General features: G+C 41.2%; 1 protein-coding gene across 1 annotated transcript in view; it reads right to left on the bottom strand.

Moving 5' to 3' along the window:
- ITPR2 (inositol 1,4,5-trisphosphate receptor type 2) overlaps window positions 1–26,603 on the bottom strand; it is a 261,956-nt gene that overhangs the window by 220,541 nt on the left and 14,812 nt on the right. The window contains exons 2-3 of the mRNA XM_086611258.1: window positions 9,952–10,022; window positions 368–483 (exon numbers count right to left, since the gene is read on the bottom strand). Of these exons, the coding sequence (XP_086467384.1) occupies window positions 368–483; window positions 9,952–10,022 (187 nt within the window). The remainder of the gene's footprint in view (window positions 1–367; window positions 484–9,951; window positions 10,023–26,603) is intronic.

The raw sequence follows: 26,603 nt of genomic DNA, 5'->3' as shown, positions 1-26,603 counted from the left end.
ATGGAAAATACCTTTGTTCACCCCTCTGCCTAACTCCTGGAAAGGACTTCAAAAATAATAGCACAATTTAAACCAGGGCCCACCCTCGGTTTTAACAACTTCATTTTTACTTTATAAAACTTCTGAAAGCAATATTTTGCTTATAGCAAAGGCACAACCCCCAGTCCAAAGTAAGATAAAAACCAAGGCAAGGGCATTAAATGCCAGTCAGGAGGTAGGAGAGCTAAGGAGAATAAAAAGTTGCTAAGGTGGCATAATAATACTCATCACGGTGGTTCCCAATGCACTTGTTATTATTCTTTCTCATTCTATTGTAATTCTACAGCCTGCAGATTGAGATAAGATTACAAATACAGATGTGTCTTACTTGAAGTTTCTTCAGCAGTGCTGCTTCTGTATGGTTTCCTTGTTTGGCTTGTTTGGCTTTCCAGTACTGCTTCTGAGCCGAATATCGGTTCATCGGACACACCTTGAAAAGGCAGTCTGTGAAAGATTGAAAGAAATACTCGTAAATAACGTTGAAAGACACTTCCTTCATTTGTAAGTATGCTTTGGTTGGTCTTCTTTTTCCAGAAACGCCTAGATACCAGTGTTTAAACACAGTCAGCAAACAGCTTGATGGCAGTGATACCATAAACAGGGTGGCAGAACATCTCAGTTGAACCTAAACCCTTCAATGGCCCACACGTGCCCAGTTCGTGCAAACTCCCTACAATTTCATTAAGAGTCCCAGAGAGATGCAGAGATGTGTCTGGAGGGAAGCCAAGGAGTGCTTCCCTAAGTGCTTGTTCAATTGTTCATCTTCATTTCCCAATATCAGAAGCAATTAAAAGTTACTGTTAACTGGCAGTAAACTAAATTTCATTACATTCCTTGACTCAAGACTTTTTGGATTTTTGGGGGGCCTGTGACAGTCCTATAGAATGGAAATAGAGGCTCAGGGAGCCTCTAGCTGATAAAGGTCATCCAAATCCAACTTCCTTTAGAGTGATGAGTCTTGCATGGTCCCAACCATCAACTGCACAAAAAAGCTAACCTCTAAAGACATTTTACTTAGCAAATGCTGGTAATCGTCCTTACACACCTCACATGTATCAACTGGCAAGAGGAGGGCATGGGAAAGCATTAATTAGCATTCAGAGTTTTGCTGTGGCAGTAGTAAGAACATACAGGACTGCATGTATGTTATAGTATGGAACTGTTCCCCGACATGGGTTGCGATTTATAGACATCAAACGAAGGTCTGTCCCAGATTATTAGCCCTCCATATTTAACTCTCACTGACAGCCAAGCACTCCAAGGACTAATCCACTTCCAGAGGAGAACATCCTCTGAATAATTTCCTCCCTTCTCCCTGCTTCATGTCAGGGTCTCAGGAAGACAGAGATGGGAGGGAAGTAACTATATCTGCCCACGACTCCTCCCAGTCACCCAACAGTGGCACAAGCTAGAGCCAGGTAATAGCAGCAACATATCCTGCTTGGAGGAGGTTTTGCCCCAGGGCAGGATTAAGAGTTTTAAAAGTTCCTTTTCTGATCCTACGAGCACCTCTTACAGGCTCTTACAACCCAGTTTGGGCAGAATCCGGAACATCACTTCTCTGCCGGTCATCAAGCAGCTTTCCTGCAGAGACTCTGCCACACCACCGGAAAGACACATTGCACAGAGTATGGCACAGATAGTGCTGCTCGCCAAAATACAGAAAAGAAAGAGAAAAAGAGGAGAACAGACAAACACACTAGCTCCACGAGAGCAACATTAAGTGTTTCTTTACCACTGCACTGTCATGGTTTAAACCCAGCCAGCAACTAAGCCCCACACAGCCACTTGCTCACTCCCCTCAGTGGGATGGAGGAGAGAACAGAACGAGTAAAAGTGAGAAAATTCACAGGCTGATATAAAGACAGTTTAATAGGCAAAACAAAAGCCATGCATGCAAAGAAAGCAAAACAAGGAATTCATTCACTACTGCCCATGAGCAGGCAGGCGTTCAGCCACCTCCAGGAAAGCAGGGCTCCATCATGAGTAACAGTTACTTGGGAAGACAAACGTCATCCCTCCAAATGTCCCCCCTTCCTTCTTCTTCCCCCAGCTTCCTATGCTGATGATGTCATATGATATGGAATATCCACCTGGTCAGCTGGGGTCAGCTGTCCCGGCTGTGTCCCCTCCCAACTTCTTGCGCACCCCCAGCCTGCTCACTGGTGGGGTCAGGTGAGGAGCAGAAAAAGCCTTGACTGTGTAACCACTGCTCAGCAGTAACTGAAACACCACCCTGTTATCAACACTGTTTCCAGCACAAATCCAAAACACAGCCCCATATTAGCTACTACGAAGAAAATTAACCCTAACCCTATCCCAGCCAAAAACCCACACAGCACTCAACACAGTTAATGGCACACACATCTCATAGCATAGGATAATTTGAAAGCAGTCCTCTCTACCTCTAGCTCTCCTGCTGCCTTCGTGGAAAAGAGTTCCCTTCCAACAGCACTGCATAGTCACCCTCACCTTGGTTATCAAAGCTGCTGCAATATGAAATAGCAACCACAATATCAACATAAGATACACATTCCAGTTACACACTGGATCAACATGCACCTTGCGTGTCATTTTCTAAACACAGTGGAACCGAGTCATTCATCCATTACTGTCACAAAAACGTCAGCAGAGGAAGCAACAGGGAACTATCCCAAAGTCATGGCCTGGGTTTTTAACCACTGAGTCAGGTCAGCAGCAGACAGTTTCTATTCTACAGTGCTGTCTACTCACTATCTAATTCCCAGACCAAGTTCATCATCTGCAGTTGCTAACTACCTAGGACTAGTTCCAGACCTCCAATCCACAACAGCACATGTGGGAAGTCCCGTCTATCACACATGTGACAAGAAAAGTCTCCCAACTCTGTTCCACCCTTACAAGTGGAAATTCAAGTGTCAAACTTGTCACGTCTCTGCAGAGGATGCTAGATACCAATGCAGATCCTATTGTCATTTTCAACATTGTCAATCCATTGGAATTACTGTTTCAGGCAGCGAGAAAGAAGATGACATCCAGCTCAACACATCCATCTCATCACAGTCTGTGAGGAGTCCCTGAAACCATGTTACAGTAGGAATACCTCTTGCATCGCAACAGGAGAGGGAAGGGAAATCTAGCATGAAGACTGGTCTTGTCTTTCTGAAGTAAAAATGAACTCTTATTACTCAACAAAATAAAACAGGCAACACTCTCAACTGCAGTCAGGCCCAGCTAAGCACAGCTACCTGATGCTGGTGCTGCCAAAACCACTAGTAGGACTGTGCCACATGTTCTTCCCCCCGCCTGCACCCCCAGAGCTAGCAGCTGCGACAGTGCTGGCTCTCAAGCCACGGACTAAGCTGCAATGCTTTTATTGGCCTCTCATATATTGGGCATCGTTATACCAAGCTTTCCATTGCATTGCCTCTTCCCTTCATAGCAATCCATCTTCTTCTGCTACTCACAGAGGCAAAATCTGTTTGGACAAAAACATCACTGGCGGTAACGCTTTCCTTGATGCCCACTCGAAGCCCTCACCTATTTGCTCCCTCATCACAGCCCTGAGTTGCTGTTCTGAGGAGAAAGTGTTACAAACCATTACCAAAGCAAACCCAGCCACCTTGCAGAGGTGTTTACTTTCATTTTGAAGGGAAACATTCACAACGAGAAGTGTATCACAGAACCTAGAGTACATGGTAACCCCTGGGAAGCTTTTACAATATGCTGGACACTGTGAAGGGAAAAAAAAAAAGAAAAAAACAATTATGAAACACTGTGTACTGTTAAATCACAGTGTGTGTTGTAGGAGATTTTACTTTGAGCATCAGGATTTCAGTTCATAAAAAGTCTGCTGTTATTTTCTGTAACAATCTATAATTAACATGCCTTCTCAGAAGACTTTGTGAAACACTCATTTCTCTGAAGTAACAATACCTTCTTTTTATAGGATTCTCAGTTACTCCCCACACATCCTGCTACTTGAGTAAACACACCGCTTCCCATCTTCACGCAGCGTCTCAAGGAATAGCACTATCACACTGCAGAGAAACGCGAGACACACACGGATGTGCAGTCACCACTGTGAGTGTCTGCTTCCCAAAGGTGGGTGAGTTTTCCGTAACGGTACTGCTAAAAGAAAAAGAACTGCAGAGCAGGCTCTAGCTAGCCTCAGCCGCACAGCTCCCTCTGTAGCCATACTGCACAACACGGCTCTCCTGACTTCTAGTCTAGTGCTTCAGACTTGAACTACCAAGAACTTTTTTTAAAATCAGTATTGCTTCCATTGCATTTCCCTCAATTTATAGATGAAAAAAAACTCATATTCATTGTTTCCAGGCAAGCTTATCCCTATTATTTTCTTTTTTTTTTTTTTTCTTTTTTTTAAGATTCCAGATACATTAAAAATAGGTCATCTAATGATTTTTTTCTGGTCTTTTCTACTTACTTTTATTAGAGTAACAGTAGGATTATATAAATTCAAGCTTTGTGGTCCTAAATATCAGGGGTAAAAAAAAAGCAGTGCCTGCCCTAGAGAAGATGTAGTTTAAATAAACAGGGGGGAAAAAAGAAACTGTGGCATAAGATCATAAAGCAACCTTCCCACACACAGAGTAGATCAAAAGCTCAGCCCTCCTGGAGGTCAGTCTAGTAACCCATTCACGAGACGGACCATCTCTTCTAACTTCTCCAAATGTTCTCAGAGAGCTCTAGTTCCTAACTCATTACTTTATGGAATTTTACATAAATGCTTCCCTTCCTGAGGATGCTAATTAAGTAGGCACTATTAGAAGGTAAATAAATGGCTTTAAAACAAATAGGTTAAAAGTATCAGCCAGTTTCATTTACTGAGCTTTCCTGAGCTCAACTTCTGCCGTTTCATCAATCACCCACAAAATCTTCTGGGCAAAATTTGAATTACTTGTGCACAAAGATGGAGAAATTAAGAAACATCACCCACCCCAACCCACACACATGTTTTTAAAACAATAAAAAAAAGACTTTAAGTTTTCTTTACAAAATGGAAAAAAAGTGGAACCTCTCCCCAGTCACACTCCACACTTACCTCCTACACTGTACCTTGGCATATTAGAAAGTAAGAAAATATGACAAATTATCTGTGCTGAGGCACATATCAATCACTTATTTTATGGGGAAAAAATTACATTTATTAATCAGAACAATCAAAAGACAGAAAGTAGCAAGTCTCAGTGTGAAGGAGACAATCCACAGAGGATGCACTCAGCACCGAACTGACCATCTGCCCAAACCTGCGATGCCCACAAAATGCCAGTCTTCACTTTACAAAAGGCAATAGTGGGTGGAATAATCACACAGCGCATATCCTCTGAGCATAAAGCAACTAAACTCTGGAAGTCTGAAAGGAAAATAACTCATATTTTGCTTTTTAAGTGTCTCTTGATATTGTATAAAGATGATTTAGAACAATATTTATCAGATGCTTTCTTGACACATACCCCCTTTTTTTTTTTCTTTCAAGTGTTAGAAATTCAACTCTTACCCATCATGGAAGATTTCACTGATTTGCATAACTAGAGAAATTATGACATGGCTTTACTCAAAGCAGCAGGCTGACAAACGAGTAAGTAGAAGTGGCAGAGATATTAAACCACAGTGTGCACCAATTAATTAATTACAGTAAGGTAAAAAAGAGCTGAAGTGAGAATGGAAAGGGAAGAATGTAAGGGAGCAAAGTGTGGGGCACTGAAGAGTGCTAAGGAGGACAACGGAAAAAGCAGTTCTAAGTCTGAGAAGAAAATGAAAGCAATTATGGAACTTAGAGAAACAAGAAGAAAACACAAGGACAAGCCAAAACTATGTAGCAGAAGGCAAGAAAGAGGAAAATGGCAGAAGGCAGAGGGGAAAAGGGTGGAAGAGGAAAGGAGAGAATGCAGAGGAACATAATAGAAGACAGAAAAGAGGAAAGAATGATGTGAGAAAAAGCTTGGAACAAGACTAAAAATCAAGAGAAAAGCAAGAGGAAGATATCTAGGAACAAAAACATCACTTGCATTGCAGATGCCTCAAGAAAAATGGGTATAAAATGTAGGGAAATTTAGATCAGTTTAATAACTTAGGTCATTTTAGGTTTAAAATAGAAGTGACCTCTGTTTCCTTTTCAGGGCTGCTAAATTTGACCAAGCAGCAGGTCTTATCTGTTCTATTTTACAGCTTGAAAATGTTTCGCACTGGAGATAACAGCATCAAGCTGAAGTGTGTTAAGTCACTGTCTAAAGAAACTGGCAGTTCTGATGCTCATGATGTGACTTTTCTTCAGAGGTTCAGGACTCCTGGCACACACTGTTCTTCCCAATCTCCATGAACCTGGCCCTGCAGCAGGGCAAGCATTTCCATCACGACATTAAGTGCTTTTGCTCTTGTTAGTGTCAGTTAAAATTAGGACAAGAAGCACCTGGCTTAATCAGTCAACCACAAAATAGTAAACGCTCTTTTTTCAATAGACTTCAGGAAACACGTGTGGGACCAAATTCTGACCTCCTTTACACTGATGCAAATTCAGATGTGCACACTGATCAACGCAGACCCAGTCCAGGTTCATCCCAGTGTGACGAAACGGGAAATCTGCACCACAGATTCTTTGTATGGACACAAAACCGAAAAGCAACCACAGCTTTCCTTAACTTAACAATACTCCGTTTCGTAGGATGTTCTGAAACAACCAGAATAGCTACCACCCACTCAAAAAAAAAAGAAAGTAAACACATAACAAAACCGAAACTGCTATTTTAAGACACCTCTTTATGTAGGCTTTCAGCTCAGGCCAACAGCTCAATACCTAAATTTGATCTCTGAGTGAACTCTGGAGGAAGGACACAAGAAGTTAGAAAACACAATCCTTTTTTTTTGTTGTTTTTGTTAGGGAAAGGGTTGATAAAATATTACCAAAAAAGAGCAAATATAGTCCTCTGATGTTAATTTTCAGAGTCAGTCCTTGGAATCTAAACATCTTGCTAGAAACATGCCTTTCTCATACTACTTTGACTCTTGGGTCGTGCTCTAACCTCAAATCAACGCCAGTTCAGCTATCAGTGATAAAAACATTATAAACCATACAGACAGCAGTTCCTATTACTAAAGGGGCCCTACTCTTCCTGCTGTTAGATGCTATTTTTAGTCGCTTGCGTCTAATCATTCAATTAATCATTTATGCCTAAGTCTTTTTATCTCAAGAACCTACTTAAAACAGTTTTTGTTTGTTTTATTAACTTTGTCATTTTAATTGAATGCTCTTTCCCAGAAGATTCTTGGGGGGGAAAACATATGGGTTTTGGTTACATTTCTCGGTTATAACAACAACATTTAGTAACTATTTTCACCTCAGTGCTCTTGAGCAGAGCTAACAAATTTAACAAAACCTGGTAGATATGTGCTTTTGGTTGCTCTCGTAACACCTCCATGCTACCAGGCACTAAATGCCAATTAGACAGCAAGTTTCTGCTGTGTTCTCAGCAAAACCCCTACTATTCCCACACTTGGAATATGACTTGTAAGATGAAGGAGAAAATAACCAAATCCTGGCTTTATCTTGATTTCCACTTGTGTACACACACCTGAAGCAGCACGAAAACGCTACTAGATGCTATATGAGGCCCTAACAATATCGCCCTGATGTTACAGCATGGTGGGTTGCATCAATTAAGGTGAAAAAACTCACTTTTCCAATAAAATAGTTTCTCCTGCAGAGGTTGCAGTTCACCCAAATTTGCACACAATGCTAGCAATAGCTGAGGAAGCCACTTCAAAATTAAGTTAGATATGGGTGCACCCTAAACCAGAAAGGGATAAGGAGTGCCAGGAGGAGAGGCTGCTGGAGGCAAAGGGAGCTAAGAGGCAGCAGTGAGGAGGCAGAGAAAAGCAGCTAGTAACGAGATTTGGGGCTGGGAGGGAAAGAGAGGAGGAGAAGTCCCAAGAAGTGGAGAACTGAGTTAGAAGAAAGGAAAGGCTAGACACTGTGGGGAAGAGAGAGCAGAGGGAACTAGAGATAAAGGGATGTGTTATATGTGTTATGAAAGCACCAGAAGGAGGCTGCAATAAGGAACAGAGCCAAAACTGTCTACAACTAATAGAAAACATTCCCCTGCAGAAGCTGGGATGTAACTCGGTCTTTGCATTCCCCCAGCAGCAGAAAACAGCTGTAAGTCTTGTCTGTGTCTCATCTCCTTCCAACATCTGATCTACATACACATGCACTACTGTCACTGTTGATGGCACGCCAGTAGCACTGAGAGTTCAATAACCTTGCACCCTGGCTCAAAGTGTTCAGACTTTCTTGATGCTGTTGAAATCACTTTTTTTAAAATAAAAAATAACTCCACGCAGAACACTATGAATTTTTTCCTTCTTTGCTTTTTCAAGTTAGGAAAGAAGATCACAGAAGTGTGATAAAAGAACTCTACTGTACTGAAGTTGTAAAATAAAGCCCTCAGACATTAGACAATGAAAAAATTAAGGTTGTCTTTTAACCTCTGTTCAGCTACTTGATTGTAGACATTTGGATGCATTCTGCAAGTATATTATCACATGCTAATCTTTTCCAGTTCCCCCTGTCTCATCTAGAAACCTGGATATGTTCCACTTGGGGAACACATCAGGGTGGTGAAGTGACAGAAATATTGTCCAAAGAATCTCTGCCCGAAATTTCGTGCAACCTGGAAGCTGTGAATTAAACATGTATTTGCAGGCAGCAAGAGGATGAAATGACAGTCAGATAGCCTGAAAGTCACACTGGAGAACTAGATGCTATCCCCATCTCTGCTCTAAAATTATTCCATGACATCACACAAGTGACTGAAATTTATTACTATTAGTTTCTAAGTACACATCCTCATTTTCTCAGTTTCCAAGATCTGCTGATGTGCTGAATGGTCACAGCTGGAATTGGAACCAACTGCTGATGTTTCCTGAGCATATAATGGAAAAAAATCTTGAATACTCTGGGAAAGCAGAACTTCAGTCTCTCAATGTTTTAAACGCATCTTTTGTGCAATAACAACATATACATACCACAGTATAATAAACACTGGAAATAAAACAGTAAAGAATGTCAGTGCAACCCCTTCAGACAGGTATAAGGAGCCATGAAACATGTTTCCCTTGCTCTAAACCAGGCAAGCCATAACTGTCTTTATCTCGTAACAGGTGTGAATCCAAGCCCAGTTAAGCCAAAAGAGGTCTGGATCAGGCTAGTAAGGCTCTACTTTGGTACAGCTAAAGCCAAATGGCTTAAATCAAGTACAGACAAGACCAAGAGGTTTTATTTCCTTCCTTGCACATCAACACACAGATCTTCTGATACCACAGGAGTAAATTTTAGCATTTAAGAAGTAGAAACTGCATGTTTTCACTGTGTTGTCATTTTTACCAATAAGCAAAACAGCAGAATTATCCAAATCTACAAGGTCTTATCTAAGAAATTTGAGAAAAATCAGATACAGTTCTGAGCAAAAGTGAAACAAAAAGCTGACAAAATATTTGGGGGTAGTCCTTAAAATGTTGTCTTATCTTTAAAAAAAAATTAACAAACCAGCAGCTCAAGTAGTTTCGAACCTCACAAGCTTGTTTCCCATTTACATTGAGAGTAGGGCTGCAGCAGAGAGTTGGTTACACAGTGAGGGATTAGCGTTTGGTGTACAGAACAGAGCAACCAGCTCTTGGGCTACAAGAAAATTAGTCCTTTTCCCCATGTTTTCCACCTGCCCTTCATGCCTTCACTCATTTGGTATTTAGTTCTCGAAATCTCTTATTCACATTCCAGTTTGAAACTTCAGCAATGCTTTCACAAACCACGAAGGCATCTGGGAAGTTACATGTCTGGTAAGGCAAATCTTTGCCCAAAGAGTTAGAATATGCATCAATCAGTCATTAAAAAAAAAAATATCCCCAGTTACCGACCTCTGAACTTCTTTGGAGGATTAGCAAGGTCACCTGCCTCTGGCTGAACCACACATCGGTCATCCACTAACCTAGAAAAACAAAAGTTATTACACTTACTAAAACATGCCTTTGACATCAGCGTATACAAATGCAGAGACATATTTGCCACACCATAGACAGAGAAGCTTTTATATTGCTTCAATTTAATTTAAAAAATACCTTAGAAATTCTATTATGCAGCTAACAGGCATAGCCAAGAAAAGAAAACTCTACATTTTCCTTCAAGAAAGCGGATTTCTTCTATTGCACTAAATTATGGGCTATGTTTCAGATCCCACTTCATTTAAATCCGGTTAAAGTTCCTTTTGTTGCACCGTGTACATTGATATTACACAGAAAATTCTTGTTTTCTTTTGTTAGAGTCCGTTAACCTTGAATCAGAAACAGCTTGGTTTTCCGCAGCTGTCAGATTTTCACAGCCGTCACCCTAGGGCATAATCCAAAGTTCATCAAAATCAACAGAGAGACTCTGAGCCACTTAAACGAGCTCTGGAAAAAGACCTCAAAGAAAAACGTTGGGAAGGCACTCTTGTATCTGATACAAGAAAGGACATGTAAAGCACGGTGAGTTAGCTTGGCCCTACATCCACAAGCTGTCCCGTGCTTGCCGATAGCTGCATCCCCACTGAGGACTTTTAAGGGGATGCACAATAAGCAGCTTTCAGAAGGGTATAAGAGTATATGTGGATCTGCTTACACAATCAGGACGTGCAGGGGGTCTTTTCCATGGACTTTCTGTTTCATAACACTGTTTTATCTAGAATTTGAATGTGGAATCTGATAAAGCACCCTGGATTTTAGTCTTTAAACATTCTGCTATTCTTCTTCACAATTTCCAAACTTTTTCCTCTGAGGCACGTGGAATTAAAGTTCAGCTCCAATCAAAACTCATAGGAGCAAATTTTCCTTTGCTGGAATGAACAAGCATTTATTTAATCCATAGCAGAAAAGTCTAAATAACAAATCAAGCATACTTTTCTCAATATTTTAGAAGTTAAACAAACAATAAAAGTTAAAAAATATTACAAGCCCTACTTAGCGGAAAAAAAATTGTTAATCTTATCACAGAACTTCCTAAACATAAATTGAGCTTCCCTTCAGGAAGCGTCCTGTAAATAATCTACCCGTTTCAAACAATTATTCAGGAAAATCATGTTTAAAGACACTACTGCCCTGCCACTTCACAACAACAGTCTCAGCAGCATTTTCTGTGGGAAATTGCCAGGAAAAGCACAATTTGGTTTCAGTCAAATTACGCAGCAGATGCATTCAGTTTTCACTCAAGTTGGTGAAGGCTTTGCACCTAGCCACGAGCACAGAAAGATCAATCCCCCAGCGTTCCTGAAAAAATTTTGGAAGTCAGCAGCTCAGATCTCATAACATACTCGGATGCAAATGTGAAGTGTCCCTGAGGAAGGAGAATTGAAGTAACAGATCCAGGACCATGGCCTTATGGAGTTCTGTTTTTCACAGTCTAGGTTAGGCCAGGCTTAGCAAGAACAAAGCAATGTTTGAAAAGCAGGACTTAGGAAGGGCCAGTCCTGCAAGATGCCCTCTGTCTATGATCTAATGGGCCAAAGCTTCCTATAAACAGCACCTACAACCTGGAGTCGCAGAAGAAAACAGGGCTGAAAAGGTCTACCTTAACAGAAACTTTGCCAAAGGATTTTAACACCAAGAAGTATTCCACCGTCAGCAAAATCCCTCAAAGGCTTTCTGAATGAACTCATAAGGTTTGATCCCTAAGCACTGTCAGGATGGAGGACAGTACATTGGAAACCAAGCATAACTCACAAAAGGAACATCTTGTGTTTCTTGGGGACAACTTGTGCACCCTTGAGACAACCGTAACTGTGGATGAAATGCAAAACTTTCATCATGGCACCACATCACCGTAACAAAAGCCATACAGAAAACAAGGTGCTGAGAAAAACAAACAAGATCCTGCACACTCTGAGCCAGTTAGCTCCAGTAAACAGAAAATAGACATTAAACAATTAATATCAATCACTTTCATTTAAACATTCTCTAAAGGCACGAAGATATGGACCATAAATGTCTTCTGCAGTCATTAGGAATCAAAGACATCAGACAAGACAAAGGAGAAAGGAACTGCTGCTACTCCCATCCTACAGACCTTAAAAGACAGCACAGAAAGATTAATTGATATGTGGCAGGACAGCGGCATGACAGACCAGAAACACCATCTCCTGAGCCTTTGCTCAGTGCTTCGGCTTCTGACACTTTTGTTTCTTACAAAGTATCTTACAACACAGGACAAAAATCTGAATAAAGGATTGCTTTGTTTATATAGCAGTCTTCCAACAATTTAATCCACAAATGTCCATATGATGACATTCATCCTGTATCCCAGTAGCATGCCTTTGAAGAGCTCAGTAGCTACTTGTTCACTGTGGAGGTGCTTGTTAACGGTACCGTAGTGAGAGCTGAGTTGCACACTGGACAAGATGCAAGACTTCAGCCTGTTCTGTAGACTGGAACAGAAGAGGCTCTTCAAACACAGACCACTTCCTCTGATGCACAATTCATAATATTCAAATCTCACTTTTTATACCGAGCCAAAAGGCAGCTGTTGGTTTGTTACTGAAGCCTGCTAGGTGGCTGCATTAAACAACCAGTAATTCATCACCTTAATAACCTGCAAACAGTCCATTTGAGATGCGTGAAATCAAACAAAAGGCTTGACTACAAAAGGTCCCGGGCACCTGCAGCTTCTGTCAGACCACAGCACGTTTTAAGATCACTCCCTTGCTGGTTTGCACAGCAGGCCAAAGTGCACCAGAGAAGACTTTTCTGATAAAGTCAGAATTTACCATATTATACCATCAAATCTGCTAGCTATTTAAATACTGATCTAAGTCATTACGTCAATGTTCAAGCCACTGCATCATCAAAGCAGCTTTGGTAAACTTCAAAGGGTTTAATTCTTCAGCTGGACTGCGAACAGACAATACCACTTTGAGCCCTTGTTGTCATTCAGTACCTGGCAGATACAACACGACTGCATTTCAGTTTTTCCTATGTTGGCAGCATATATACAACAAGGGAGTTCGCTGCAGATGCATGATATGATTTTTCTTTATGCAAGTTCTTCGCTGAATACAATAAATACCTGGTTTATGCACAATGCCTCCAAGTAATTGTTGCACTGCTGTAGTCATTAAGTTGTACAGTAGTTCAATGGTGCCTAAGATAAATCATCAGAAAAGTCAAAATAATAATTATGGCCCTGGACTTTATGTATACTCCTTTGTATCCAGTAATTGCAGAATTAGGGTCTGAAAGTAACAACATTTATGGGATTGCTTGTCTTAGATGCCCAAACATTCTCCCACTGAAGCCAGGGCAGGTTTTTCCATTTGCTGCAGGGGAAGCAAGGGCAGTTCCTCACCAGGCCACCACATGCAGCCAACTCCCAGTACTATTCACCATTTGTATTCAGAACTTGACTAATAGAAATTTCAAACTTCTCCTACAGCTTCTAATATCGCTCTGCTCCCTGGGCAATGGGCAGAAGCAGGGAAACAATCACTTGCAGTAATTCCCACTAAACTTTTCTACCAGGTAGAGCAGCAGCCTTTGTAGGGACTTTCACTGAAAGAAATAACAGAATGAGAGTGTGAAGAGCCAGTAGAGACTCACTGCCTATTTGGGGAAGCAAGAGGAATGACATGGATGGGAGAAGCAGGACTAAGTGGCAGCAGTGTAACCGATAAGGCAGGTATGTTGGCAGAAAAGACTAACGGTACCTGGGTTTAGAGGTATGAATCATATATGCTGGATGAGTCTTCATGTCCTACAAGCTCCTTTGATTACCTAACACAGGCTAAAGGTAAAAACACCAGAGGTTTCTAGGAACTTGTAGATGTAGCATGAGGGTCAAGGAATGGTTGCATATCAGTAACCCCAGAAAAACTGTTCACAATGAGGAGTTATTTTAACATTGCTCCTGAATACAGTTGCATTCTGGAAGTACAAAAGCCCATGTAAGAAAAAAATAGACATGGAATGATGATGATTTCATTAATTGTAGGGCTCTTTCATAATGTACGATGCTTTTTAAATTGTCCAAGAAAGTAGTCACATAATACGTAATTTATCCTAGCTTTGTGTCTTCAGTTTAAAAAATTATCATCCTGAAATGTGTTTTGTCTCTTCTTACCAACAGAGACTTCCATTTTTGGAATGTTATTAAGCAAAACAACACCAAAAACACACACACAAGACAAAACACACTAGCACACAGTCTCACATACATAAAACTACACATACAAGCATGTGTATGCAGAACTTGCTCAAAAATACAAGCCTCAGCTACTGATGTCTAACTATTATAATACACGGGACGTGCAGAACTCAGTTTGGTGCTCTTTACACATATGCAGAGTGTATGCCTCCTTCAAAAGCTGAATAAAAAAGCTTAGCTGAATAAACTAAGCTAGAGTGTCTTAGATTGAAGACATTGCCTCTCTCAGTTGCTCAGCTTTTACTCTCTTAATGGTGTCATTATTTCACTGATTTTTGAGCAGCACAAGGCCTGACAGCAGCAGGAAGAGGGTGCAACATTGACAACAGACATCAGCAAGAGGAGGAGGACATTTTAATCGCCAGTGGAGCCAAGCAGTATCTTTGTTCAACATCAGTTCACAAATTATGCTGGTCTGGTTACATCCCAAAGACACATCACCTCAAGACGCCTTCGTGAACAAGGTACCAGCCCTCCAAACCTCCCTTCCTTTGCTCCTCAGACATCCCTTTGTATACACAGCCTCCTTATCAGAAACACTCCTCCAGAGCACCTTCCACCCAACACACTTCTTCCCTTCCTAACTGCAGCTCTCACACACAAAGCCTCCTCCTACTCCACACCTCCCGGCACGCAGTAACTGCTCAGGAAGAGAGGTGCTAGTCATATCACTAAGAAGCCAACCAATAACGAACAATAGGTTATTAAAATTTTGCTGCCCTGGAAATCAAGCATCAAACACCTAAGTGCCAAAACAACCAGGTCCACCCAGTTCTTCTCCAGGTCCACCCACTTTTCATTTCATTGAGCCTCTTATCAGGCATCTAGGTCAGCCCACTTCTTGCTTGCTTCAAGCGGTCTCCTGCCAAAAATCTACAGTCATCATACCTCACCCTTCCCAAAATGTGAGTTCATACTCCTTTTTGACTACCAGTCCCGATTCGACTGATTTACAGCTCTATGATTTAGCTCCACGGTGTGAAATTTGTCCTTTTTCCTGTCCCTTCCTTTCTAAAGCCTAATTTTTCATCATCATCTTTTCATGTCTGCCATCTTTCAGGGTTTCCTACATTAACCCCAGCTTACATAGAAAACAAAAAGGATCTTCCTTGCATTTATAGCAGGGCTATTAAGCTTCTGTACCATTCAGGAAGATTCCATGTTAAAAATCCCTTTTGATAAATGGGAGGATCACAGTACACAATATTTAAACAAGAACTGCACTACATGCCAATGAGGTGCAGCAGCACAGAGGGAGACTAGAAAGTCTGGTTGCTGTCTGCCTCAAAACTTAGCAATTTTATCCTTTCCTTTCTGAACAAATTTTAATTCCTACAAACACAAAGCTTAGCACAGGTTGAAAGAAGCAGTTAAATTAATACCCCAACTCTGGGAAAACAAACTTCTATACATCTAAAATACTCCAAACTTCTCAAAGTGTCTTAAACAGCAGACAAATTTCACCATAAATGATTTTCTGCATAAAACAAGAATGTGGGTGCATTTTATTTCAGCCACACAGATGAGGAACACTCAGTCATTCTCACCATGCTGATAAACTCTTGCATAGGTCACTTTAATTTTTATTATCAAATGCCAAGGAGAAAGAAGGGCAGAAAGCAAGATATCAAGCACTTACTGGGAAACGAAAACAACAGCATGCAAGTAGGCAGCTCCACGTTTGCACTAACAATCAGCCCTAAAGTTTTTTTCCTTATCTGATAGCACATTCACATATTCCTGTAACCGTACCTGCAGGCTTGCATGTCGGAGGGGGATAAAAAAAAAAACAAACACCAACAGTTTTGCCTGTTCAATTAAGTAATCCAGCTATAAATCCTGAATGTCACTTTGTTATTCTCTCCTATTGTATTATATCCAGTCATGCTTTTAACTTAAACAGGTTTCTGAAGCTTTTACAAGTAGAATTTGTTTATTCATTTTATAGTAACAGTTATATTTAAAACATTGTGCTAACGAAAATTAATTATAAGAATGGAGTTAAAATAAATGATTACAATAGAATAAAGTGTTATTTAGAGATTACAGTGGAGGGAAGAAAACTTGATTCTTAGATTTTAGTCTCAATTTTGCAATCTTCTTGGCCTGCATAATAGGTTAAGTCATTTCTGCACAGGGAAAATGGTACTGAACTTGTGCTTGTGCATACTTATTTTTGCCAAGTAAATAAACATTCACGCAGCACTTCGAGATCCCCACATCAATACAACATACATTAAGTCACTTTTCAGTGGTGCCAAGCACACCTATTTCCTGCTGTCAAAAGGGGACTGGGAATGGGCAATGGGAGGAGGTGTGCCAGCCTGCCCCACCCAGCTCGTTCCCCAGTTACACAAACTCCTGCTGCACTTCTCCAAAATGCTGGTGCTCTGCTTCCAGGCTTGTTTTGGCTTCAGTCTGTCCCAGAAACTTTGAAAAACAAATTATATTCCCATAAAACTAAAGAAATGTCTGATTTCTTCCTTTCTTTCCTTCATTTTTTTTTTTAATATGAAAAGTAAAACATAGTACAAGGATGTTGTGATAGCCTAAAAGCATTCAATAGAAGAAACTCTTGCACAGGAAAACATACTCTTTTGGATGAAATTTGTATTGAGACATTCTTTTAAAGCTGAGAAATGGAAAGAATAACGAGTATTAGGAAAGCTTTCTGAAAGCAGCAGTGACTTGCAGCACGTAGACCCACTAACAGTATGTATCACCTGGAAGACTGGACAGTTTTTCCATTACCAACATCTTCTTTTTTGTGGGTGAAATCCTGGCTGTCTTTGAACTTACTGGCAAAATTTCCACTGATGTCTCTGAGGCCAAGATCTCACCCCAATGACCCTACCTTCCCAGAAGTGTACTGAGGGCGCAGTGCTGTTTAAATAAGAATCAGCATCACTATCAATGGGAGAGTCTTCAAACGGAGGAAGCCCACCACCATCACCACCGCCGAACCAATCTCACCCGGAGATGGGGTGGAACAAGGCATTTTGGTGGCCTCAGTTTAGCCAAGTAAGTGTAAGGTATCTAGCTCAAATCCATCATCTGAGAAGCTTTCTCAGTCAAGATTGAGTCAGGCACCTCTAGAGTTCAGTAACAAGATACTCTAGAGTACATGTGTAAAATAGGAGAATGAAACATCCTCTGGACACAGCCTTCCTCTCTCCCTTGTCTATTTGCTACTTGCATAACACTGAGATGACGGTGTTTTGGAAAAACTTGTTAATTGGGACCCCCAGCCATCTCAGGACAGAGGTACTACCATTCTGCAAGGCTCTCCCCCCAGTTCAACCTGAACACTTGGCAATTTATCTCGCACCTGGCTGAGATGCAGATGAGAAACCCAGCAGGACCTGGTTGAGATATTTCTCCTGCCCCCATCCGCCTTCCCTCTGTGCACCCCTCAACAAAACAAGACGGATAACACTGCACTCTTGAAGGTGCACACTCACTGCCAGGTTTCCAACAACCAAAGGAAAACGTTACATTGATGTGCCTACAAATAGGGTACAAAGAATATGCATCTCTTGAAGTCTACAAAGTCTTTTGGGGTTTTTTTTAATATAAAATATAGCCAGCCAGTGACCCACAGTACACATTCAAGGGTGAGGATTTTTATGCTGATGCAGTTTGTCTCAAAAGATTCCAGCCACTGAGGTGTGGTGGAACAAAAGAAAAAACCTTCCTTCCATTTCAATTAAGCTCGCTCAACTATTGCTCACGAGGACATTTGTGAAGGACCGTTTTAGTTAATTGTACACAAAATGAAGAAGGTAAAGAAATCTGTATTAACTATTACAATTTTGTTAAAAATGGAAATTTGATCATTTCAAGACAAAACTTCAAAAAACTGGGACGCTGTAGAAGTGAACACGTGTATTAAAATATTGCAGTTCTTTGAATATATTATCATGCATTAAAATCCAAAAATGTCATCATCTGCTCGTCAGCTCTTCAACAGTCTATTTGAAGTGTTATCCCACATACAGTATTCAACTGAGGCTTTATTTTCACATTCTTCAGGGCAGATGCCACATACCACTAATGTCAATGGTAATTTCCAAATATTCCCTTCATTTATTTTAGGAGCATCTGAGGCGTCCTTCACCAAAGCTTTTAAGTACAATCTAGCTTCTGCAGCTCTTTGACTTAATCCTTACTCCAGCTACCTAGATATTGAATGCAAATACTGTAACAAGTCTAGGATTTGGCCCAGCACAAACATGATGCTTACTTAGAAGTAAATCAGAAAATCAAGATTAAGCATATAACTTTAACTCTGCTTGCTTACACCTTACAACTGCCCGTAACAGGTCTGCCACTCAGCCCTCCCAATGTAAAAAAGCATGGATGAAGTAGAACTACTAAGTGTATTGACATAACATACATTAGAAACACTGACACTGTGACCACTGCTAACTAAAAATGGGATTTTCAGGTCTATGCAAGCCTACATCTTCATGTGAATTTTAAGCATATAGTTCACTAAACTGTCCCAATCAGACTGGTACATAGTGACTTCAAAAAAGAGGTCCTATTAACAGCATCACTGGTCTCAAAATCGAGTAGACACACGGAACTCATTGCAGGGTCACCTACTCAGCCAGAGACAGCAAAGCCAGCAGTAGAGAGAAAATCACAATCAAAAGAAATTCTACATTCAGTTTGCACCAGAAGAATTTGTGCTTTTTGCTCACCTTTGTCTATAGCTACGTTGCACATACTTGTGAACATGCACTTAAAAGGACTGTTTTGAAGAACTAATGAAGGGAATTGGAAAGGCTGAATTTGCCACTGTTAACACCATTTAATGAAAACAGAGAGAAAGGTTTACCCAGCAAAATACTGTTGAGAAATAGCAATATCTGTTCAGTGATCAAAAAAGTGACTTCATCACCAAAAATGGTAACAAAGGCATTCACACCTACACATCAAAATGGCACCACTTATTGTATAAAGGAAGCATAAGCAAAAAGAGGCAATTAGGAAACTTACATTCAGCTGAAATAGCCTAACATAAAAGTATTGTTGTTTAAGTAGACAAGCCAGCCTCAAATGCTACTGTAAGGTCTCTAATGAACCTCAACAATTTCTGGGACAATAGCATATATAGAGAGACAAGCATATACATACACACATACATATACACAAATCATCAATCCTGCAAATACAACTTGGAATCTAGACTCTGGAAATCAAACCAAGTTATTTCTTCATTTTGTAACATAAACAGCAATAATCCAGCAGACCAACTGATGTCACATTACGTAAAAATGTGAGTGAAAAACATTTCTTAATCAAAATACTGACATTTACACATTTCACGCAGCAAGGGCAAATCCTATGTGCCTAACTTTTTGCTAAAGTTAAAAAAAACTCCCCTCAAAAAAACAGTACAGATACCAAAAGACTCTACATTACAAACTCTATGATATGTCAGGACACCAAAAGAAGAAAGGACTCGCCTCATTTCAAAGGCCTTCAAAGGGTGACAAGTCCTGAGCTAGCGTGAACATGTGCAATTTCACTGAAGTTAGTCAAACAGCGCTTTGCAACAGCAACTAAGCATCTGACTCAGTGCTTTTTATATTCTTTCATTAGTAGACCTTCCTTTAGTTGCCCCAGAGGCCATCTTCAACATCAACCAGCACTACTGTGCCACCGCAACCCTGTGGCAGGACTTGGGTCCCCACCAGCTGCAGCCCCCTTCCACTTGTCATGCTATATCCTGGGATGGGGGACAAACCTGGGCTTTACACCTTCTGCAACCACCTTCTTGCTGAGGCAGCGCTCTGGAAGTACAGTGCTGCTGGTTTTGCTTTCAGATAAAAGGAGACAGCTCTCAGTTTAACAGCACAACCACTATCAATCTTGCAGCCAACACGCAATTCAGCTCCCCAAATCCTGCTGCTGGTTTCAGTGTTTACTTCTGCCTCGGGGGTACAATGACTTGGTTTGCAGGAATTCACTGAACGAGGTCTGTTCACCCTTTGATATGCGTCCAGGTCTCACTGATGCTAATGAGAATTGTGCAAAGTTATTAAAGGATAACAGAATGCTTCACTTCAACATATGTTCCAATTCTCTCAACAAAAGATTGTTTTTTTAATTTTCATTTTGCAATGATAAATGTTTACAAATTTTTGCAGCTTGGCCAGGTATTTTTGCATATCCTCTTTGCTTTTCTGTTTCTTCTGCAGTAAATTAAAAAAACCCTTCCAAACAAAAAACAGCTGAAAAGTTACAGTGACACTATTTACTTGTTTTTAAACTCAGCAGAGCCAGTTTCCTACTGGGACATACCATTGTGGGAGCTGTTCCAGATTCTCTCAGAGCTTCTTTCCCAGTAGCTGGGAGCAGCTCTCAGAGCCTTTTACCACACCTACATCCAACCTGTAGACTCTCGCTTAAGAGAGCTGTTACATGTACCAGCGCCAAGAAGCAACCTGAAGAGGAAATGCTTGGGAACACTGCTTCCACAGGGGAAGGAATTGGGAAGCAGGAGAGCCAAGAAACAGAAGCCATAAGCAAGATGGCAAAGTAGTAGCTTCCGTGCAGGTAAAGGTGGAAAAAACAGCCAATGCCTTGCCGTGCTACTTGGGTGGATCTTTCATAACTAGCATTTTAAAATGGGAGAATGCCGTAATAAGCAGGTTCAAACCTCAAAACTGCTTCAGACCTTTCACAAATTGACCACAGCGCAGGTTGGCATCCCCTCTGGTTTTAATGCAGCGAGGCCATACTTACAACAACAAATTTAACATGCCCGAGAACGCTTCCAGGGTCTGAGGCAAGGAAAAACCCCAAGCCTGCCTCAGCGTTCAAGCCGGGATGGCTGCACGCTCCAGGAGTTGCTTTTGGGAACCCTCAAGCCCTGTCCCTGCACAGGCTCTGAGGACAGCATTCATGCCAAAAATCACACCAGGAAACACTCTTAGCAGTTTGCTGGTACAGACCATCGCCTCCCAGCACCCCAGAGCACATGTGAGCACGTGTTTGTTTATTAATACAGACATAGCAGAAAACGATTCGAAAGCGGTCTCATCCTTGAGCAAGCGCTTCCACTTGCACTCTCAGTACTGAAAACAACATGCTGAGCTGGGATGAGGAGGCTTTTTGATCACGACATAAATATCAGAACAATAACTCTGCTGAACACCAAAGAGCACTGACTCTCAGGCTGTGCTGTCAGTCATCCAAACGTTATATCACCTACTAAGGTGTGTCTTAACAACAAGCTCTGTTACAAAGAAATAAGTTTGGCCTTTTACGTGAAGGCTCTCCAGTTCTGCAGCATTCTTTTCAGCTAAAGAAAACGCTTTCCAGGTCTCCTTGTACAGTTTATCCTGACGCCGTAACAGAGGAAAAACGCCTGCAAATAATCACTCTCTATTTGGAGAGCTGGAGTCCTTTATCACTACATACACTTACTGGCAATTAACTGGCAGAGAAACAAAGAAATCACATCTTCTAGAAAAGCCTGCACTTCAGTGATACGGTGAGTGGAAGAATGGCATCCACTTCATTTTTCCTTTTAAGTGCATTACTGCTGTACACACAATTACTACACTCATGTTACAATCCCATAAAATTTGCAGGTTTTAAACAGGCAAACTAGGTTTTACCTGGGGAAAAGGAGCATGGTTCCTCCTTCTGGATAAGTGAGTAGAAAGCACTGTTGTTCTCAAACATGATCCAGACACACACAATGCACCTTCTCCCTCCTGTGCCAAAGTATGCATCTCACAAAGCAGAGGCAAATAAGCTTGCGGGTTGCATCTAACTCGTGTTGCAAAAGGTTTTCAAGTCAAAGTCATCAACTCTAGAAGAACTGTGATGGTATCACACATTTTATTTCAAATCTTGCGATATTTGGTATCTTTTCTATTGGTCTACCTCCTGATCCTGTATGAATTAAGAAAACCCTCTACTTTCATTGAGGAGGAAAAGAGTATGTGTTCCTCGCTGTCACCACGCCCAGAGTAATGTGAAAAACGGCCCCTACCTCTGAAAGCTCAAAAGCCAGAAGACCAAGAGAACAAATCCATGTACGATTACTTTCTTAAAACCTCACAATTTTTCAAACCCCCTCTCTCCTGTTTGTGGGGGATCTGACTCATAATTTTCAGAAGCAAACAGGAAGCCCTGCAGACATCTCCAAGTATTTCCTCTCTCCACCCTCCCACCCGCCCGCCTTGGTCTTTTGCTTTACTTCTGGACACTTTATTATTCCTTTTGTTACGTGAGCAACGAAACGGCACTGCTCTACACCGGCTCCAGTGTGCTAAGGTACACAAGACCTTCCCTTCGTTCGACCAAACCAAAGGGAAAGGTGCCCTTCCTCTCCTCGATGGGACAAAGCCAGGCTTTTTTATTTTCTTAATGGAAAAAAATAAGTAAGCGGGATACATTTAAGCAGTCCTTCTCAGGAAGGCCTTATTCATAGACCTCATTCCACTTTTCAGGGTACTTTGCTTATTCCATCTCTTTGTGCCAGTGTACAGTTTTAAAGGCGATTACAGGCAAGCCCAAGATCCTGAGGTTTATATCCATGCCACCCTGGTTGCCACAGTGACTTTGAATGTAGAAGCAAGGCTGCCCTGCTACTGGAGTTTCCCTGCAAGGGGAACGTGGACAAAAGAAAGCATACGAAAGTTCACATCTAGTTTCAAGTTAAACAAACTAATGAGTATACACAACTCCCATTTTAAAAGTCCTGCTAAAGTCAGTCTAATATTGTGTAGTAATATTCAGCAGAGTAAAACTATTCCAGCCTTTTCCTTATAGCTCCACAATCCTCTTGGACTGTCACACATTCTTGCAAGAAGTTAACCTGCCGCCTGGCACATTAAGATTAAAAACCTGCTCACCGCCTTAGCTACGATTCCCTGTGCATTTGCGCACAGTAAATAATATGACTCGGCTATAAGCTGATCTGAAAAGATAGCACAGCACCCCACCCAAAAATCAGCTCCATTTTTATCACCTTTCCAGATTTTATTACATAAGCAAAAAGCCAATCAACTATCTCTGTGGTGCAGCTTTGTGTATGGTGACATAGTTCTTTCTCCAAGCCAAATAGCACCACATCGTCTGGGATAATCTCATCCACTCACATAAACAATTAGTCTGCTATATTTTGATTAACACTTCCGTTTAAGAGGACATTAAGATGCTTCAGCCTGAGCGACAGAAGGTCTGACCTCCTGCTAATACAGACGTGCTCGTCTCAGGCTTTTTCTCTGGAAAACGTAGCTGCCAGCCTTGCCCCACATACCTCTCTGAAGCAGAACTCTCTTTTATTTTCTGATTTGACACATGGAAATAAAACAGCATCAGTTTAGGTGATGCCTGACACTTTTTTTGAGTTGCAAGACTTGTAGATCACAACATTCAAGGACTAAGTTGACCCAAATGCAGGAAAGGGCAAAAGTAAACATTGGGCTAGTTCATTCATTTCATATTACAACCTTTCAGAGCCTGACTGCCTCTAAGCAACAGCCAACTCTGTTAGCACAAATCATCCACTAAATTGTTTAAGTATATGAACCCTTATTGCTTGGAGAGAGCTAAGAATCACTCACATAAACTGCTTTGATGGTGAACAGTGATGTGCAGCCACTGATAAAAAACAGCTTGCAGAGTAAATGTATATCCGCAGCCTCAGTGGTTTGAAAAACTATTCACCGAGTCAAAAGACATGATAATGTCTAATACCAGAGTTTACTCACATACTAATTCCTCCGTCAGCATAGTGCCCTAAATAAGACACCAGAAGTTAATTACCCTCCTGTGATCCATTAAGATATAAACAGAAATTGGTTAAACCTAAATGGATACTCTTTCTTAGAAAAATGGAAAGCAGAGACAAGGATTTATTCCCCTGCCTGTATGCTGCTGCTTACTACTCTGGCAACTTGAAAGGAGTACAAATTGTTCCTGCACCTCACAATGTGCAGTTCATCTGGTTGGTCCGCAGCTTTGTGTTAGCAATTACGTGAGCTGAAAGTGAGCTTGAGCCTTTGTTGTTTCTTTTTTCTAACCCTCAATCTGAAGAGGTTTTAGAATGTATTTTTGTTTATTTTTACCTTTCAAGTTTAATTTCTTTTTCTAGGAAATGTGCACCAAAAATAGCTATTTGTTTGTACACAAAGCTCTGTGTTTAAGTTTCTATCCAACTTGTCATCCCAAAATTAGAAAAAAAAGTTTCACAGCACTTACACTGACCAAAGTGGTGTGTAAGTGCCTGCCAACTAGCTCTGTACAAGTCTTGTCATAGTTGTGGAACAGACTTTCAACTGGCTTTTGGATCAGGTTCTCAGCTGACTTCCTCTGGCAACACACAGTGCTCAGAAAACACCAGACCAGCAACTGCTCAGTTCACCACCTGCAAGGGATGGCACAAATATCCCACTTCCTCTCCTCTCCACACATGGTAGCAAAGGTGGCAGAAGTAAAATAAGACTTCCCAGTGCCCACCAGTGATCCCCTCTGACCACGACCCATTTGAAAGCAGTTGCTTCTGCATTAGGACTAATACGAATCAGAAATCCAGACACACAGAAAATCATCTGGCCACTCAGGTGCTAGTTTAAGGTGGAAACATCATCCCCGAAAAAGAAAATCCATCATCTCCAGAGGACAAAGAGTCGCTAGCCAGCTAGGGCAGAGTTGAAGTCCTGTCCATTGCCTCTCCTTGGAGAGTTCAGCCTTTACAGACAGGATCTCGAGTCATTTACCTCTGTACCATTATAAGGAACCTGTCAGCTTCTTCCAAGCAATCCTCAGTCCCTTCACAGGCACTGTCTATTCTGAAAGATCCTACCTTCAGTCTAGGGGCTGGGTAGTGGTGGAGTCATCAGAGTCCTGAGATAAATCCCTAATCTGGGCAAAGATCATCTCCTCCTTCCTGCAAACTAATAGGAAACCAAAGCTCGTTGGCATCGCAAGAGTCAGACTCTCTTAATTTTTCAAACTACTCTAGAAGCAGAAACTGTGCATAATAAGATTGACTCTTTAGTGAATCAATTGTTATCTACTGTTTGGGTTGTGTGGACCCCTTGCTGCTCAAATTTTCCCTTCAACATCTTCCCACCAACCACACAAACTGCAAGTGCTGTGGCAGAAGCAGTGTCAGTGGTGCAAAAGATACCCTGAAGCATGCCACTGCCAGCACAAACTGCTCTTTCAAGACGCCAAAGCTCAGTAATGGGGACAAAAATGGGCTTTCTGCTCCTCCACAATTGACATAGTAGATTAAATGCTGGAAACAGGTAGCCACAGTGAACCACCTCAGGCTACATAGCCCAGAGACCAGGATCAAACACCACACAGAAGGAGCTACCAACGTACTTCACTACATGCACAGGAAAACTGTCCTCCCTCTTCTCTTCAGCTAGACTAAATAACCTATTTCATTTCACTCAGAATTCCGTCCCATTTTATATGGAGAAGGACCAAGAACTCATGGAAGATATTTAAGGTCCAGCTTACAAAACAGACCCATGTTTCTTCTGGCTGCAAAAGTCAGGGAGAAAAAACTGCCCCTGTTTTAACAGAAATAATGAGTGCCTTCATCAGTCCTTAAAAAACAAGCACTCGGATCTGATCCCTCAAACTACCATCACATAAAAGCATCCTGTTCTTGAGCAAAACCAACCATAACATAGATATTCCAAAACTCCTTCAACAGGTAATGTCGTCCACCAATCTAGATACCCACAGCCAAGGTGCAGAGATCACTCTGGCAGTATTTGAAGATACTTGGAGATGTTTCATCACTCAGGCAAGTCTGGGAATACAGTATCTTTGGCGGACTGAAGTAATTGGAAAGAAGAGCTGACACGGTATTTTCAGTCCTTTCAGCCTAAAGGGATAAAACGCCTCTAGTTCTTCTACAACCTCCGCTAAACCAAGATAACAGATGAATGGCATCTACTGAAAAAACGCTTTCTTTCACATCAGATTGCTGGAAATCTTCATTCTTTGATCTGGACATGAACTTGGTCTCTTTAGTCCATGCGCTTGTCACTACAAGCTAGACTATTATAACACACGCATCTCAACTACGTACAAAAGGTGGCATAAAGCACAACTGAGATTGAATTTTCCTTTATTCATTATGTCTCACTCACATCCAACCAATGCCTGGACTCCATACACTTTTCTGTAAAAATGTGTCCAAGAGATGTTCACGTTACCAAACAGGCTTGAACAAGCTTTTCCAGTCTAGTGTTTGATCTGCACAGTCCACATCACCTCAAAATTTCTTTATTATAAAGATATTTGCTTTGGATTGAAATAAAATTACTTTTGGAGTATAATTCAAATTCTC

This window comes from Tauraco erythrolophus, chromosome 4 (genome assembly GCF_009769465.1).
Source record: "Tauraco erythrolophus isolate bTauEry1 chromosome 4, bTauEry1.pri, whole genome shotgun sequence".
Lineage (NCBI taxonomy): Eukaryota > Metazoa > Chordata > Aves > Musophagiformes > Musophagidae > Tauraco > Tauraco erythrolophus.
This window is presented reverse-complemented; position numbering and strand designations above follow the sequence as displayed.